Below are 16,593 nucleotides of genomic sequence, written 5' to 3'. Positions count from 1 at the left end.
ATGTATGATGGCAGAAATCAGAACAGTTGTTGCCTTGGAATGGGGAGGATATGGGGAAAGTTGAGAGGGGATTACAAAGGATACAAGAAAGCATTTGCATGTAATAAATATGTTCATGATCTTGATTGTCATAATGATTTCACAGGTGCAAACATGTCAAAACCTATCAAATGGAAATGTTAGCGTTTATCTTATGTCAATTTTATTTTTGAACAGTTTATGTCAATTATACTTCATTAAGTCTTATTGAAGAACTTTATGCTGTATGCTTTCACTGTCTAAGACAAGACAGGATAGAATTCTATTCTGTAATCAATTTCAAGTAGTATATAATTTCTAGATATTGTTTATAAAGAAGAATTTTTTATATTATACACATATATCAATAAATCACAATATCATTGTCTTTTACTGTAATAATCTCACAGAAAGGCCTAGCATGAGTCAAAAGTCCATGATTCTAGTTCTGACTCAATCAATCCTAACTAAGTGGGCTCAGAAATCATGATCACTCTGGGTCTAGTTTCTGCATTCACAAATAAAGGCACTGGACTGCAGGAAGAAACATCACACTGTGTTGTATTCGGATCGTGGAGAGAGGGAGAATGGTAAGAGGAGCCAGATTGGCCAATTTCTAGAATCCCTTCTCCTTGCTAAGGACTAAATATTTATATCTCCTCCGAATTCACATATTGAAGACTTAATTCCCATTGTGATGGTTTTTGGAAGTAGAGCTTTTGGAAGGTAGTTAGTTTTATATGAGGTCATGAGGTAGAGTCCCCATATTGGAATAAGTCTGCATATAAGTAGAGGAAGAGACCAGAGCTGATGTTCTCTCTCCACCATGTATGGACACAGTGAGAAGGAGACTACCTACAAGCCAGGAAAGGTGACTTCACTAGAACCTGGCCATGCTGTGCCCTAATCTTGGGCTTCCCAGTCTCCAAAACTGTGAGAAATAAGTGTCTGTGATTTAGGCCACACAATCTAAGGTATTTTATTATAGCAGCTGATGCTGACTAAGACAGCCCTCCAACCAAAGTGGTTCTGCTTCTATCAGTTTTATGTAGTAAGTTTGTCCATAAGACTTAATTTGAAGAACTAGTTTTCATGAATTTCAAAAGAAATTTTACCATATAGGTTATGAAAGAATGTTAGGTAGAGTGCCCTGTGCAAAGAATCTTTATAAAAAAAAAAGGAAAAGTATGTGCATAACTGAATCACTTTGTTGTACAGTAGCAATTACCACAGCATTGTAAATCAACTATATTTTAATAAAATTTACTTTTAAAAAAAGAAAATTTACCAATACTGCAAATATTAGAGTAGAGGACCCCTAAAATCTTGGTTTGATGTCTATCATTCTAATGACTAACATGAAATCTGCCAGGCATCCATTGTGATTCTTCAGGAACAAATGTTTGTTTACAAATCTACTGCATAGACTATTAAGGAACTCCTGACCATCCTCCAGAAGTTTCCTACCCAAATCCTTTGGGTAGTTTATTTTGATCCAAATGGAAGGGATGCTCTTCCCAGTGTTTATTGGCAGTGTGTTCCTGAGGGTTTGTGTCTGTGCACAGAGGGCAGTGAGCTGAAGAGCAGACACTTCCAGTTCTTTCACAGACGGAGGGGCCAGCTCCTGTCCCGTGATTCTTCCAGTCACCTTGCTCCATTCCACTCTCATGGTGGTTCTCAAGCCAGTAGAATTGTCCATCGGTGAGCCTAAGGAATTCAGAAAACCAGTCTCTCATAAGCCTTTAGGCAGTCATGCACCACAGTCTGCTGATTTGCATGGAAGTTGTGTTTTCTGAGAGACCCCATCAGCCTGGTGGCCTCACAACTCTTCTCACTGGATTCTCTTTCCCCTGATATATTTGTACCTTGAGTGTGTGTTCTTTTTTCTTCCTCTAATTGTAGTGACTCAGTTTGTTTTTCTAGTGCCCACATCCTTTCCCCACAAACTTAGAGGATTGAAACCATGGTATAGAGGAAAGGAAACCTGGACTCTAATTCTTGCTTTGCCATTCAGCTTCCTGTGTGATTTGGGGGGACTTATGTCATCCTTCCGGGCCTCAGTTTTCTCATCTTAAAATGGGAGAGTTAGGCAGTTCACTTGTGGCACAATGGTTTAAGTATCTGGCATTGTCACTGGCTTGGGTGGCTGCTGTGGTGCAGGTTATATCCCTGGCCCAGGAACTTCCACATGCCATGGGTGTGGCTAAAAAAAAAAAAAATTTGGAGAGTTAAATTCATTTTTTTTTCCAAAAAGTATTTGATCTACCATTGCTGATATGAAAGATGATTTTATATTGTCCATAACAAACTTAAGTATGTACTTATTTTAATATACACTAGAACAATACATAATTGCTATATCAAAACAGCTTAAATTAGATTTTAGCCTAATTAGGAAATTAGCTAATAGATTTTTTTCAATGAATTGAAATAAACAGTTCTTAAATCTGCTTAATATTTTATGAAAGATAGTATATAATAGTAGCCTGGAGGCAGTGTTATATTTCACCATGTTTCACAGGAAAACTACATTTCCCAGCTTCCTTGGGTTGGAGTCATGTGCTTGAGTTCTAGCCAATGAAATACTAGCACAAGTCATGTGAGTTTTCTGGGAGAAGCCAGTGTGCCCTCTCCATCTTTTTATTCTCTGGCCACAGCAACTTTGGAAGCTGTGGTATTGTGATATAAAAAGAGCTTAGAACCTTGAAAAATCAGATGAATGAAAGTGCCAACCCAAATTAGGTATGGCTAAGAAATAGACTTGTGTTGTATTAAGCCACAGAGATTTCTGGGTTTATTATCTCAGTATAGTGTATTTTCTCCTAGGTAATACAAAGCATGATAAGATCATCGAGTTCCATCTAGCTTTAAAGTTCTGCATTCTCTTCTTTGTTCTGTTCCCTTCTTATTCAGTTTTAACCTATACTTTTTTCTGGCCTTCCAACTTCAAAGTCTCTTCTAAACTAATTTGCTTATGTTTTGACCTTCCAAGTATCTTTATTTTTAGAAGTGGCATTTATTTTAATGATGGCTGTAGTTTTGGATAACTACATAGAGACCTCCTTGCATCAAGGAAGACATGCATTTTGTTTTGTTGCCTGTTTCTGGTGTTTTTCTGAATAGCCTTTGGTGTCCATCAGCTCTCTCAGATTACTCATACATAAAGAGGACACTTTCTGCAGAGCCTTGTTCACTATTAATGTCACCACTTTCAATGGTTATGAACCTGTGTCCTTGTGAGAAAGTCACTTCTCTTACTGTCTTGTGTCAGACTAGCCATCCTCTAGCTCTTGGTTCCCAAAGTCCACGAGGAAGATACATTGTTCGAAGTTATATTATCTGAAGCTCATCTATCAACACTGTTCATAGTACAAACCCTTTTCAAATACTAAAGAGTGAGGAGAGCATACTTTCTTCTACCTTTATTATATGCCAGCAGAGCCAAGCTATAGGATAAGAAGCATCATTTTGATCCTGGAAGCTGATTACATTTGGGAACTTTGTGTTGTTTGTTTTGTTGTTTACTGAACAGTCAGATATATTTGTTTTTAAAAGTGTGTTTTTTAAGAAGCTTGATTTAAGGTCTGGATCAAAGCATAGCCTCTTAGTTCTAATCAGTGCCACTGCACTTTATGCATTCAATTTATATGGTGTGCCAATTTTTGTCTGCCTGTTCTCAAAGGACATTAAAGTTTGATTTGTTTCTGTAGTGGTGGATCAATCAGTATATTAAAGTGCTATTTAAGCAGTGGAACTAAGAGACAGTTTTTAGCAATGTCAGCTGATGAAAATTTTTTATTCTGTATAATGTTTTCTTTACTTAGGATAATATAGAAACGTAGTTCTCTTGAGCCTCAATAAATATACCAGTAGTGACCTTTCATATGGCCCAGGAAAGCAGTGGTTTTTACTCTACGATTTTATAAATGGAATGATCATTGATTTGTTGGGGTTTTTTCCTTTTTTATTGCCACACCTGTACATATGGAAGTTTCCAGGATAGGTGTTGAATTGGAGCTGAGCTGCCAGCCTACACCACAGCCATGGCAATACCAGATCCGAGCCATATCTGCAAACTACACTGCAGCTTGCAGCAATACCAGATCCTTAACCCTTTGAGCGAGGTCATGGATCAAACCTACATCTTCATGGACACTATGTCAGGTTCTTAACCCATTGAACCACAGTGGGAACTCCTGGTTTGTTATTTGTACTCTAGAAACTTCCCAAACTAATTTGAATATTATCTTAAAACTAATAAAAATCATTAGCCATTAAAAACACAATATGTGTGATAATATTGATGTTTGTTGGTAATCACAAAACTATAGAATTGTAGAACAGTGGAAATGAAAGATAACAACCAACCCTATGACTCAGCTCCTTATTTAACAGATTGAACTGTGAAAACTTGGACACAAAGGATGACATGTTGTTATTTTATTTCTTTTAGTAACAAGTTTATATAATTCATATACTGTATAATTTATTAATTTTAAGTAAACAATTCAATGACTTTCAGTGTATTTGAAGTCATGCCATCATCATTACAATCAAATTTGGGACAATTCCATCACCCCAAAAGAAACCACAGACCCATTAGCAGTCACTACTCATTTCCCCACAACTCCCCTAGCCCTAGGCAAACACCGATCTACTTGCTATCTCTAATGATTTGCCTATTCTGGACACTTCTTTTAAATGGAATCATGCAATATGCAATAAGTTAAATTTCTCTAACTTAACGAATGTTTTTGAGGTTTATCCATCTTGTAGCATGCATCTCCACTTCATTTTTTAAATTGCTGAATAATATTATTAATATATTATTGCATTGCTATATCACATTTTGTCTATCTAATTGTTGATGGACATTTGGGTTGTTTCTACCTTTTGGCAATTATGAAAAATACTACTATGAAAATTCTTGTGTAAGGTTTTTTGTGGGCATAAGTTTTCTTTTTTTTTTTTTTTTTTTTTGTCTTTTGGTCTTTTTGTTGTTGTTGTTGTTGTTGCTATTTCTTGGGCCGCTCCCGCGGCATATGGAGGTTCCCAGGCTAGGGGTTGAATTGGAGCTGTAGCCACCAGCCTACGCCAGAGCCACAGCAACGCGGGATCCGAGCCGCCTCTGCAACCTACACCACAGCTCACGGCAATGACGGATCATTAACTCACTGAGCAAGGGCAGGGACCGAACCTGCAACCTCATGGTTCCTAGTCGGATTCGTTAACCACTGCGCCACGACGGGAACTCCTTTGTGGGCATAAGTTTTCATTTCTCTTGGGTATATACCTAGGAATAGAATTGTTGGGTCATGTGGCAACTCTTTACTACCTTGTAAGGAAATGATAGAATGTTTTCTAAACTAGCTACACTATTTTATTTCCTACCAGCAGTGTGAAAGTGTTCCAGTTACTCCATATCGTCACCAAAATTTATTATGACCTTTTAAAAAAGATTATTACAGCCATTCCAGTGGGTGTGAAGTGATATCTTACTGTGGTTTTAATTTGCATTTCCCTGATGGCTAATGATGTTGAGAATCTTCTCATATGCTTATTATCCATTTGTATATTTTCCATAGAGAAACATCTATTCTGATCATTTGCCCATTTCTTAATTGGTTTGTTTTTTTATTATTGCGTTTTAAGGGTCTTTTTTATATTCTAGATAAAAGTCCTATCTCACATATAATTTAAAAATATTTTCTCCCATTCCCCCCCAAAAAAAAAAAAAAAAAAAAAAAAGGAGTTCCCGTCATGGCGCAGTGGTTAACGAATCCGACTAGGAACCATGAGGTTGCAGGTTCAGTCCCTGCCCTTGCTCAGTGGGTAAATGATCCGGCATTGCCGTGAGCTGTGGTGTAGGTTGCAGACGCGGCTCGGATCTCACGTTGCTGTAGCTCTGGTGTAGGCCGGAGGCTACAGCTCCGATCTGACCCCTAGCCTGAGAATCTCCATATGCCGGGGGAGCAGCCCAAGAAATAGCAAAAAGACAAAAAAAAAAAAAATTATTTTCTCCCATTCCATTTGTTTTCTTTTCACTTTCTTGATGGTATCCACTGAAACACAAAATTTTTTATTTTACCGGTTTCATTTGTCTATTTTTTGTGTGTGTGGCTTGTGTTTTTGTTATCATATTTAAGAAACCATTGCCTATTCCAAGGTCATGTTGATTTATGCCTATGCTTTCTTCTAAGAGTTTTTATGAAGTTTTTCTTTTTTAAGTTTTATTTCCCAAATTTAGATATTTGTTTTGTTTCTTACAATTAAGTCTTTGATCTATGCTGACCTAACTTCATATATTGTGTTAGGTAGGGGTCCATCAGTTCTTTTGCATGTAGATATTCAGTTGTCCAATAAAAACTTGTTATTCTTTCCCCCAGAAAGTTGTCTTAGTAACCCAATCAAGTATAAGTTGATTGCAAATATGACAATTATTTCTCTATGTGATTCTATTGATTTATATGTCTATCCTTATGCCAGTACCATCTTGTTTTGATTACTGTAGCTTTGTACTAATTTTTGAAATCAAGAAATATGAGACCTCCAGCTGTGCTCTTTTTAAAGATTGTTTTGGCTATTCTAGGTCATTTATGTTTCTCTGTGAATTTTAAGATCAGCTTTCAATTTCTGTAAAGAAGGTAGCTGGGATTTGGATAAGAATTTCACTGAATCTCTAAATTCCCTTGAGTACTAATGCTATTTTAGCAATTTTAAGTCTTCTAATCCATGAACATAGGATATCTTTCCATTTATTTGAGGCCCTCCTTCTTATCTAGTTCTTTAATTTCTGTCAACAGTGTTTTGTATTTTTCTGAACGTTTTACACTACCTTGTTAAATTAATTCTGAAATATTTTATTACTTTAAATACTATTTTAAATGGAATTGTTTCCTTTATTTCATTTTTGGATTGTTCATTGTTAGTACATAGACATATAATTGTTTTTTGTATATGGATCTTATTATATCCTGACATCCTGCTGAGCTCGTTTATTACTTCCTTGTTTAGGATTTTCTATGTACAAGATCATGTCTTCTGCAAATAGGGAAAGTTCTATCTTCTTCTTTTCAATCAAGATGACTTTGAATTTCTTTTTCAAATTTCTTTTTCCAATTTATTTTCTAATTTCCCTCCCTAGAAACTTGGTGAAGATAGAACTGGTAAAGCAGACATTCTTGTCTTCTTCCTGAGCTTAAAGAGAAATATTAGGTGTTCACCATTAAGTATGATGTTAGCTGTGGCTTCTTCCTAAATGCCTTTGTTGGGTTAAGGAAGATTCCTTCTATTCCTAATTTGTTTTTTTGTTTTTTGTTTTTGTCTTTTTGCCTTTGCTAGGGCTGCTCCCGTGGCACATGGAGATTCCCAGGCTAGGGGTCAGATCGGAGCTGTAGCCGCTGGCCTACGCCACAGTCACAGCAACACAGGATCCGAGCTGCGTCTGCAGCCTACACCACAGCTCACGGCAATGCCGGATCCTTAACCCACTGAGCAAAGCCAGGGATTGAACCCTCAACCTCATGGTTCCTAGTCGGATTCATTAACCCTTGAGCCATGGTGGAAACTCCTGTTGTTTTTGTTCTTATCGTGAAAGGTGATGAATTAGGTCAAGTGCATTTTCTGAATTTATTGACATGATCAAGTAGTTTTTCTCCTCTATTCTATTCCTATGATATGTCATATATTAACTGATATTCAGATATTAAACTAACCTTGGATTCCTGGGATAATTTCCACTTGGTCATAATATAATTATTTTTATATTTTGCTGTACTAGCTTTGCTAACCTACTTTGAGGAATTTTCATTTATATTCATAAGGGCTATTGGCCTATAGTTTCCTATAATATTTTCTCTGGTTTTGATATCAGGACTCATAGATGGCATATTATTTTCTTAAAGTATCAAAATTCCTTAGAAAATTTCAAATAGTAAGGAAGACTGAAATTTGACAAGTATAACTCTTTTGCCCTGTCCCTAGTTCACTGTGAATAGGATTAATTTGTACGTGCACATGAATATACATATGAATTCTATTCACTTGGACTTTGTGTGTATGTTTTGGAGGTTTGTGGTTAATGATGAAAAGTGATTGTCTGAGATCACTTTATTTAAAATTAATACAGTCATTTCAGATTCTTAATTTTCTGAATTAAGCCCAATAAAACTCAGGCTCATGAATCAATACATTTGGGCAGATTTTCCAGTCTCTTGTGATACATTCAAACAAGCCTCCACAAAATAGATGAAATTCAATTAGGCTATTGATGATGAATTTTGGATATAAAGTTTGCTATTAATTCGAATATCAATATATCAATAGACCATGACAGACAATACCACTCTTTTTATTTTAATGTATTTTTTCTCAGCATAGCCAAATTCTCTCCCTGTCTCTCTCCAAATTTCTTATATCTTATTATGAATTATTGTCTTAGATAAAGTGACATGGATTGGTGGTAGGTCTTCTAATTTGATGTCAGATCTCCTCTAAATTGTAGATCAGGAACTCAGACACCTTCCATCTTACAACTCTGTCATCACCAGCATATGGTTTCCAAGACATCTTCAACATACAACTTGCAAAGTCGTCATGCTCATCTGCATGGAGCTACAGAAAGGAAGGAAGAATGAAAGATCATATGTGGGGGGTTTATATGTCCCAAAAATGAAAGTGATGGCATAAAACATTTTGTTACTTACATCTGTTGCTAGACATATAGAAATTCTTAATTGCAAAGAAAATTGGGAATTCTCATCTCATGAATCCAGAAAAAAGAGGAAACATGTTTGGTGACTATCCAGCCAGTCTCTGCCACAATTATCATTCTCCTCTATGAAAAAGTTGCAGAATCAGAAATTTTTATTTCCCAAACTTTCTCCCTAATTGAATTGTCTATATCTCTTACTAAAACTCATCTTCCCTTGACCTAAATTTAGAAAACTAGAATTTTAGATTCAAAATTATTAGTTATCTTTTATGCATTTTTTAACATTTTTATATCAAAATTTAATTGTTCATCATATACATTGGCAAAGATTGTGCATATATGTAACTATTTCTAGTGTTTGTATCTTTACATACATATCTTATTTAATTAGACTCTAAATTTCATGAGGGAAGAAAAAAAATGTAACTTAGCTTTGTATCCCTGGCACTTAGCATGATACCTTCAATATCATACTCATTCACTTTTTCAGCAAATATTTGTTAAGAGGCTACTATATAAAATTTAATGTGCTTAGTATTGGAGTACAGAAGAAAGCAATAAATTTCTCTATCCTCAGAAAGCTTGCAGTCAAAAATTCCATATCAGCCAACAAGGTGACCTAGAGATTCTGAAATTCTACCTCTACATAACATCTGATGATGCCTCATAAAATATTAAAAACGCTATTGTGGTAGCTTTGTAATATGTTGATTTGGCTAGGCTGACCTATATTTTCCAGAAATCCCTTTCCTATACAATTCTAGTTAGGGGTGGGCCACAAGACAAGTTTGGATAGGGGAAGTGAGTCAGCAACCACTTTGTAACTCATACATGTTGCTTACCTTCTGGATTACCCTACTGGCTTGAGGAAAGAGTTACACCAACTGCTCCATATTAGCTCTTCCTAAATCTTCCTTCAGATTTTCTGACTCCTGGGCCAAGTGTGTTTGTTTAGCTCAATGGGAAAGGACCATCTGCAGAAAACCTATACCACCAAAGTCAGAGACCAAAAGAACTGACATGCTCTGTCCTCATGGGTTCTCTCTCATGCTTATAATTCCAAATTAGTATTGCTCTCTATCTGTTTATATCCATCTTTCCTTTCCTTCCCTGTGGATTTCAAGCCATAGCAAGAGACAAGAGGTTTACAGAGACTTTTTAATCAGCTACTACAATTGCTTAAGGTCAAGTCTGTAAAACAATGACAAATCTCTCTCTCTCTTTCTTCCTATCTTTTTACCTATATTCTGCTTCTCTGAGTGAACCCTAAACTCTGATGGATGCAACTATTTTAAATGAATAGGTGAGCCTGCGATGAAGTAAGAGAAATTTGCTGAGGCCCAAAATAAAATACAAGTCCAGGAAACTAAGAAAGAACTGAAGTTTTCCAGCCACTGAAACATCACATATGAATACCAACAATATGGACTTGCTAGGTACCAGACATTGTTCTAAGAATTTTGTGTACATTAACTCATCCAATATCCTTGTTAACCTCATGAGGCAGGTGCTGTAATCATCCCAGTGTTGTGGCTGTGGAAATTAAGACAGTTAAGGTCATAAAATTAAGGTCACAAAACTAGCAAGCAGCAAAGCCAAAAGTGGAATCTAGGTTTGGCTGCAGTGCCTGTGCTTTAACTCTGTACTGTAAATACATGGCCAAGCACTTCAGTACATAGTAGGACTAAGAATAATCTGAAGATGGAATTATAGACTGAAGACAAATTTATATAAAACCTGGACACAGAAAGCCATAAATTTAGATGGAAAATCCAAAATAAAGATCTCTCTGAAGCAGGCACAACCTGAAGAAATCAAGTCTCCATTTGACTATGAAGCCAGCTGTCATGTTTACAACCTCCTTTGGTGTTAGATGGTTGTTTCTGATCAAATTTGATATTTGGGCCTGCACAACCTCACCATAAAATATATTGTATGACAGAGGTGATGTTACACACACTATCCATTACTGGCTATTTAAACCTTCATTTAGCTGTGCTACTAGAAGTCCTGACATGAACAGTAAAAAATGAAACACATCAAACTTAAAAATGTCATCCGTATTTCAGCAGCCTCACCAGACTATGACTACAAAATAGACACACTGTTCATATTCAAACTATAATTACACATATCCCAACTGGCCTATTTTTGGAAAGCAGCCTTCTTAGAGCTTCCCCTATGTATTTCTAAGAGTTCCTCATAGTACTGCCTCACATAAAATATGAAGAAAGAACCCCATTTCCTTCCACACCAGCTCTCTTAACATTACACTCCATTTCTGCTGTGGATGGCCTTATGTGCTTACCACTTCATGAACATGTCTATCCACAGCTGGTGACCAACCACTGATTGTCACCCCCACAGTCTGACCTCAGGAAGTAAACATTCTTCTCCCTGATTCCCTACCTTATACCTGAGACTAGTCTGTAACTTTCAGCAATACGTCACTGAAGGCTTAAAGAATCATGTAACTATAATACCAAGATGCTATCAGGCATCTGATTATCTCCAAAGAAGAAATGGCTAACAGATGGATGACCAACAAATGGCCAATGTGCACATGAGAAGATGCTCAATGTCATTAATCATCAGGGAAATGCAAATCAAAGCCGCAATGAGGTACTGCCTCATACCTGTTAGGATGGCTCTTAACAACAACAACAACAAAAAGCCAAAAACAAAAACAGCAGATTGCAAGGGTTGGTGAGGTTGTGGAGAAATTGGGATCCTAGTACACTATGGGTAGGAATGCAAAATGACTCAGACCACTATTGAAAACAGTATAGGTATTCCTCAAAAATAGAATAAAAATAGAACTATCATATGATCCAGCTATCAAATTCTGGGTATTTATTTAAAGGAATTCAAGATCTTCAAAAATTACTAGCACTTCCATGTTTATTGTGGCACTATTCACAGTAGCCGAGATGTAGAAACAACCTAAATGTCCATGATGGGTGGATGATTAAAAAAAAACACAATATAGATATACAATGGAATATCATTCAGCCTTTAAAAAGAAGGAAATATTGCAATATGTGACAAGGTGGTTAAAACTTAAGGACATCATGCTAAGTGAAATAAGCCGATCACTGGAGGACAGATACTACATGATTCCACTTACAAAAGTTATCTAAAATAGTCAGACTCAGAGTTCCTGCTGTGGGGCAGCAGGTTAAAAATCCAGTATTGTCTCTGTGGCAGCATGGGTTCAATCCCCAGCTTGGTGCTGTAGGCTAAGGATCTGGTGTTGCTGCAGCTATGGTGGGGTAGGTCACAGTTGCGATTCAGATTCGATCCCTGGCCTGGAAATTTCCATATGCCATGGGTGTGGAAAAAAAAATAGGCAAAGTCGTAAAAGCAAAGAATAAAATACTGGTTGAAAGGGGCTTGGGAGAGGGAGAGTGGGAAAGTTGATAAAACAGTGGGTATAACATTTAAGGTGTATAAGGTGAGAAAGTTCTAGAAATCCACTGCATAACATTGAGTCTATTGACAACAATACTTGATTGTGTACTTAAAAATTTGTTGAGAGAGTAGATCTCAAGTTAAGTGTTCTTACCACAAATAAAAAAAAAAAATTTAAGTAGATAATCAATAAAACCCAAGAGGCTAAACTCAGTCTAAAAACTTAGGCACCTGTGGATGGGTCAAACTCAGCAGCCAACAACAAAAATCTTCAGGCCTTTCCACTCTACAAACTCAAGCCTAACTAAACTCCAGCTCTCCTAATCTAAGACGGACTCTCTTCCCCACCCCTGAGTGACTGATATTCTAACCAGGGATTCCCTTGAGAAACATTCTACTCCATACCCACTAGGTGTGTTTTACCCTTGGAGAACAGAGAAGTGAATTAATGATAATATTCTGAAATCTTATTTCCTGATGTCTGAACTATTCTGTCTCCAAAAATGCCACGTGTGAGATATCAGTGGTTGAAAGAACCCAGGTGTTGCTGCACCAAATTGACTTCAGTTTCTTTTCAGTCTCTCCTCACCTATTAGCTGAGGAGATGAAACTATATGGGCATGTGGTAGAAGTTCCTCAGCATGTGCTATGAAGAAGTACTTAGACAAGAACACTCTGATTTAGGGTAATGTGAGCTGCTGTAACAAACAAGATAAAAATTTTAGCAAATATGTTTTATTTTCCACTCAATGATCGAAAATAGCATTCCATGTCTGCAAGTAATGCTCTTCTTTGAGGCAATTCAGGGACCAACGCTTTGTTCACCTTGGGGCCCTGCTATTCTCTAGACTCTGTGTCAGCTGAATCCATCAAGGAAAAAGGGAAAGAGAGCTTAGAGAAATCCTATCCACTTCTTAGCATCCTTGGCCTGGAAGTGATACACATAATTTCCACTTACATATTTTTGACAATGAACCAATCACAAGGTCACAACTAATTGTAAGAAAGGCTAGGAAATAATAGTCTAACTCCATGCCCCGCCCCCCCGGGGGGGGGGGAACCAGTTCATAAACAGCAGAATTGGCCTTTTTTGGGTTTTGTGTGTGTGTGTGTCTGAACACACACACACACACATGCAAATAGTCAAAGAAAAATCAACTTCTTTCCATAAAGCAACCTCCATTCCAATTTCAAGGGAAAAATTATCCAAATCTGCTGGAGTGCTGTTGCGCTAGTATACTCAATTTACTTAACAAATTATTTTACAACTCGGTCTGAAATAAGTACATTTACATTACTTCATTGCATTCAGAGCTCCCCAAACAGTAGGTACAGAGGTTGTGATTTAAATCTACATGACTAAAAGCAAAATAATCCCTCCCAAGATGAGCAAAAGGGCTTCCCTAAAGACTAATTCCTGCCTTCACTTTATGAGCCAAAACTGAAGTGAACTTCAAAATAGCAGCACTCCGTCTTTAAAATTTTCAAATTCAGTGTCTACTGCCTCCCTGTTACAATTAAATTGTAGATTCTTTGGGAATTCATCTTTGTATGTCACGTGGTGACTCACATTTGACAAACCAGGCTGTCAGTAAACATTTGTGGAACTGAACTGATTTGATGTTGAGGACTTTCTTCGGCAGGAATTTTTGAGGCGGAGGTAGTGACCCCAGAGAGTGACTTACCAAGACTCTTTATTCTTTGTTTCCACTTCGTAATGCAGGAAAACAGCTATGGGAAGGCTGATGATTTTTTCTAGCAGGCTGGTACGGGCACATGTGCCCACCTGAACTAACAGTAGCCTAACCTCATTTAAAATAATCCTGATTGTACAGGTTTTGGATTCAAACAAGCTAGCTAACCCAAGCCGTTTGCACAAGAGCTTAAAAGAGTTTTGTAATCCTGGTGTGTTAAATAGGTGTGCTTTCCCACACATATTTGTGAATGGTATTGATTCCTTGTTATAAGCCCATAGCTTATGTGTTGTACCAGGTCTTTTGGGTTCACTAGACTTGTTTCTTCAAGGCTCCTGTATCCAAGGAACACTTGTATGCATGGATTTGACAGAGTCTCAGGCTTTATTAAATAGACCTTTTTGGCAATTTGTTTCTTATGTGACTTACCATTTTTCCTCCTGAAAGTCTATCATGTTTTCAACCTACAGTATATTCTCTATATACTAATTGGGTTAAAAAATAAACCTAAACCTGCAACTGACACAATTTATGGGGCCCCCAATAAGTCCACTGCATGAAAAAAAAAAGTTTAAAAAATTGTAACAAACTGGGAGTATAAGGGAATTTCCTTAAGCTGATAAAGAACATCTATTAAAAAGGCTTCAAACAATACTTCGTGGTAAAACAATAGAAGCATCCCTAGTTTAATTAGAAACAAGATATGGACACCATTTTCCTGACTTTATTCAGAATTTTATTGGACTATCTACATAGTACAACACAACAAGAAAATAAAGTAGAAATATGAGGATAGGAAAAGAAGAAACAAAATTATTGAAATCAATAAAAGTATGTTTCTATATAGCCAATATACTATACGAAAAATTAGCAATGATTCTGTGTGCTAGAAATAATGAATTAGAAAATATGAGATCAGTTTTTCTAAAAGCCTAAGTATTTAATCCTGAATATCTAGCAAAATATGGAAGATTTTAATAATATCTTAAAGGGCATAAGAGACGGCCTAAACCAATGAAAAGTATATGATTTTTGTGGAGAAAAACCAAACTCATAAAAGTGAAGATAATTCTCAAATTAACCTATAACTTCAATGCAGTCAAAATTCCAACAGCATTGTTCCAAACTTGATGCTAAGTTGCATGTGCAAAGATAAAAGGCTAAGACAACTAAGACAATTTTGAATGGAAGGAGAAGAGAAGGCATGATAATGTCCCACAAACTGTTAAGATCTATTATAAATCCGTGATTTAAAAACCATGTCATATTTGCAGGGATAAACAAACAGACTAATGGAACAGAATAGAGAGCCCAGGAAAATACCCACATATATAGGTCTCTGACAGAAAAAAAAAAAAAAATGATAGACCCGTAAATAAACAGTATAAGAACAATTATTTATCTACATGGAAAAAATATAAAACTAGAATTATCTCTACCGGAGTTCCCACCGTGGCACAGAGGGTTAAGAATCTAACCACAGTGGCTTGGGTCTCTGCGGTGGCACAGGTTTGATCCTCAGCCCAGTTCATTGGGTTAAAGGATCTGGCATTGTCTGAGCTGTGGCTTAGATTCAGTCTCTGGCTCAGGAACGTCCATATGCCATGGGTGCAGCCGTATAAAAAAAAAAAAAAAAAAAAAGTTGGAGTTCCCATTGTGGTACAGTGGAAATGAACATGATTAGTATCCATGAGCACGAGGGTTCCATCCCTGGCCTCACTCAGTGGGTTAAGGATCCCAAGTTGCCATGAACTGTGGTGTAGTTCTCAGATGTGGCTGTGGCGTAGGCTGGCAGCTGTAGCTCTGATTCAACCCCTAGCTTGGGAACTTCTATATGCCTCAGGTATGGCCCTTAAAAAAAAAAAAAAAAAACTTAAAAAAGAATTATTTTTACTATGCTCAAAATTATATGGCAAATAGATTAAAGACTTGTTTTAACTCTTTTAGAAGAAAATATTGGGGAATATTAAAAAAAGGTCTTTGCAAATATGCCAAACAAAGGATAAGGCTTTTCAAAAGACTGATATATTTGACTTCATTAAAGTTTAAAATTTTTGCATTTCAGAAGGTAACATTAAAAAAAGGCAACATGCACTGGGCAATGTAATTGCAACATGTATAAAAGATAAAGTACCCAGAATACATAATGTTGAAAAATCAATTTAAAAAAAAAAACTCAGTAGAAAATTGAGGAAAGCTAAGACCAGGGAATTTACACACATAGGAAGAAATCTAAATGCATCAAAGCTTATAAAAATATCATCTACAACAGTAACAAAAGAAAATGCAAGTTAAAACTGTGAAATACAACTTCACTCTCATAAGACCGGTAAACATTTTAAAGCTGAGTTATTCCAAGGATATATGAGCATGAGGGAAGCAGAAGCTCTCACATGTGCTAGTGGGACAGAAAACTGATACAATTGAGAAATATCTGATAAAACTGAAGAGAGAATTTTGAGCCTGGTCTTCTAGTTATGTATTCTAGTACTCTATAAGTGTATATGTGTACTAAAAACGGTGTATAAGAATGCTAATTGCAGTACTACTTTTGCAAGCAAAAATAAATTTGGAAAAACCCTACATATTATCTTTGTGGAATAGAAAAATAAATAATACAATTGAATACCACATTATAATTTTTTCATCAATATTTACATGTATATTAACATGATATTATCATAGATAAAACTAAAATCCATAATTTGAAACATTTATTAAATCTGGTGGGTAAAATATGAGTATCTATTAGGATCT

General features: G+C 36.4%; 1 protein-coding gene across 3 annotated transcripts in view; it reads right to left on the bottom strand.

The window, feature by feature from the left end:
• Positions 1–8,112: 8,112 nt before the first annotated feature.
• Positions 8,113–16,593, bottom strand: part of LOC106506784 (uncharacterized) — a 120,603-nt gene continuing 112,122 nt past the window's right edge. For 2 of the 3 annotated variants that reach the window (XR_002345566.2, XM_021098035.2), the window contains one exon: positions 8,113–8,631. Coding sequence is in view for 2 of the 3 variants with exons in the window: in XM_021098035.2 (XP_020953694.2) it covers positions 8,618–8,631 (14 nt within the window). In the remaining variant the exon portion in view is untranslated. The remainder of the gene's footprint in view (positions 8,632–16,593) is intronic. The other variant, XM_084974972.1, reaches the window with a different exon arrangement.

The sequence above is a fragment of the Sus scrofa genome, chromosome 1 (assembly GCF_054392235.1).
Source record: "Sus scrofa isolate SSC_HxYL_T2T_F1_AM1 chromosome 1, Sscrofa_HxYL_maternal_Yorkshire_Landrace_v2.0, whole genome shotgun sequence".
In the NCBI taxonomy this organism is placed as follows: domain Eukaryota; kingdom Metazoa; phylum Chordata; class Mammalia; order Artiodactyla; family Suidae; genus Sus; species Sus scrofa.
Note: the sequence above shows the minus strand (reverse complement) of the source record. Positions and strands in the feature narration are given on the sequence as shown.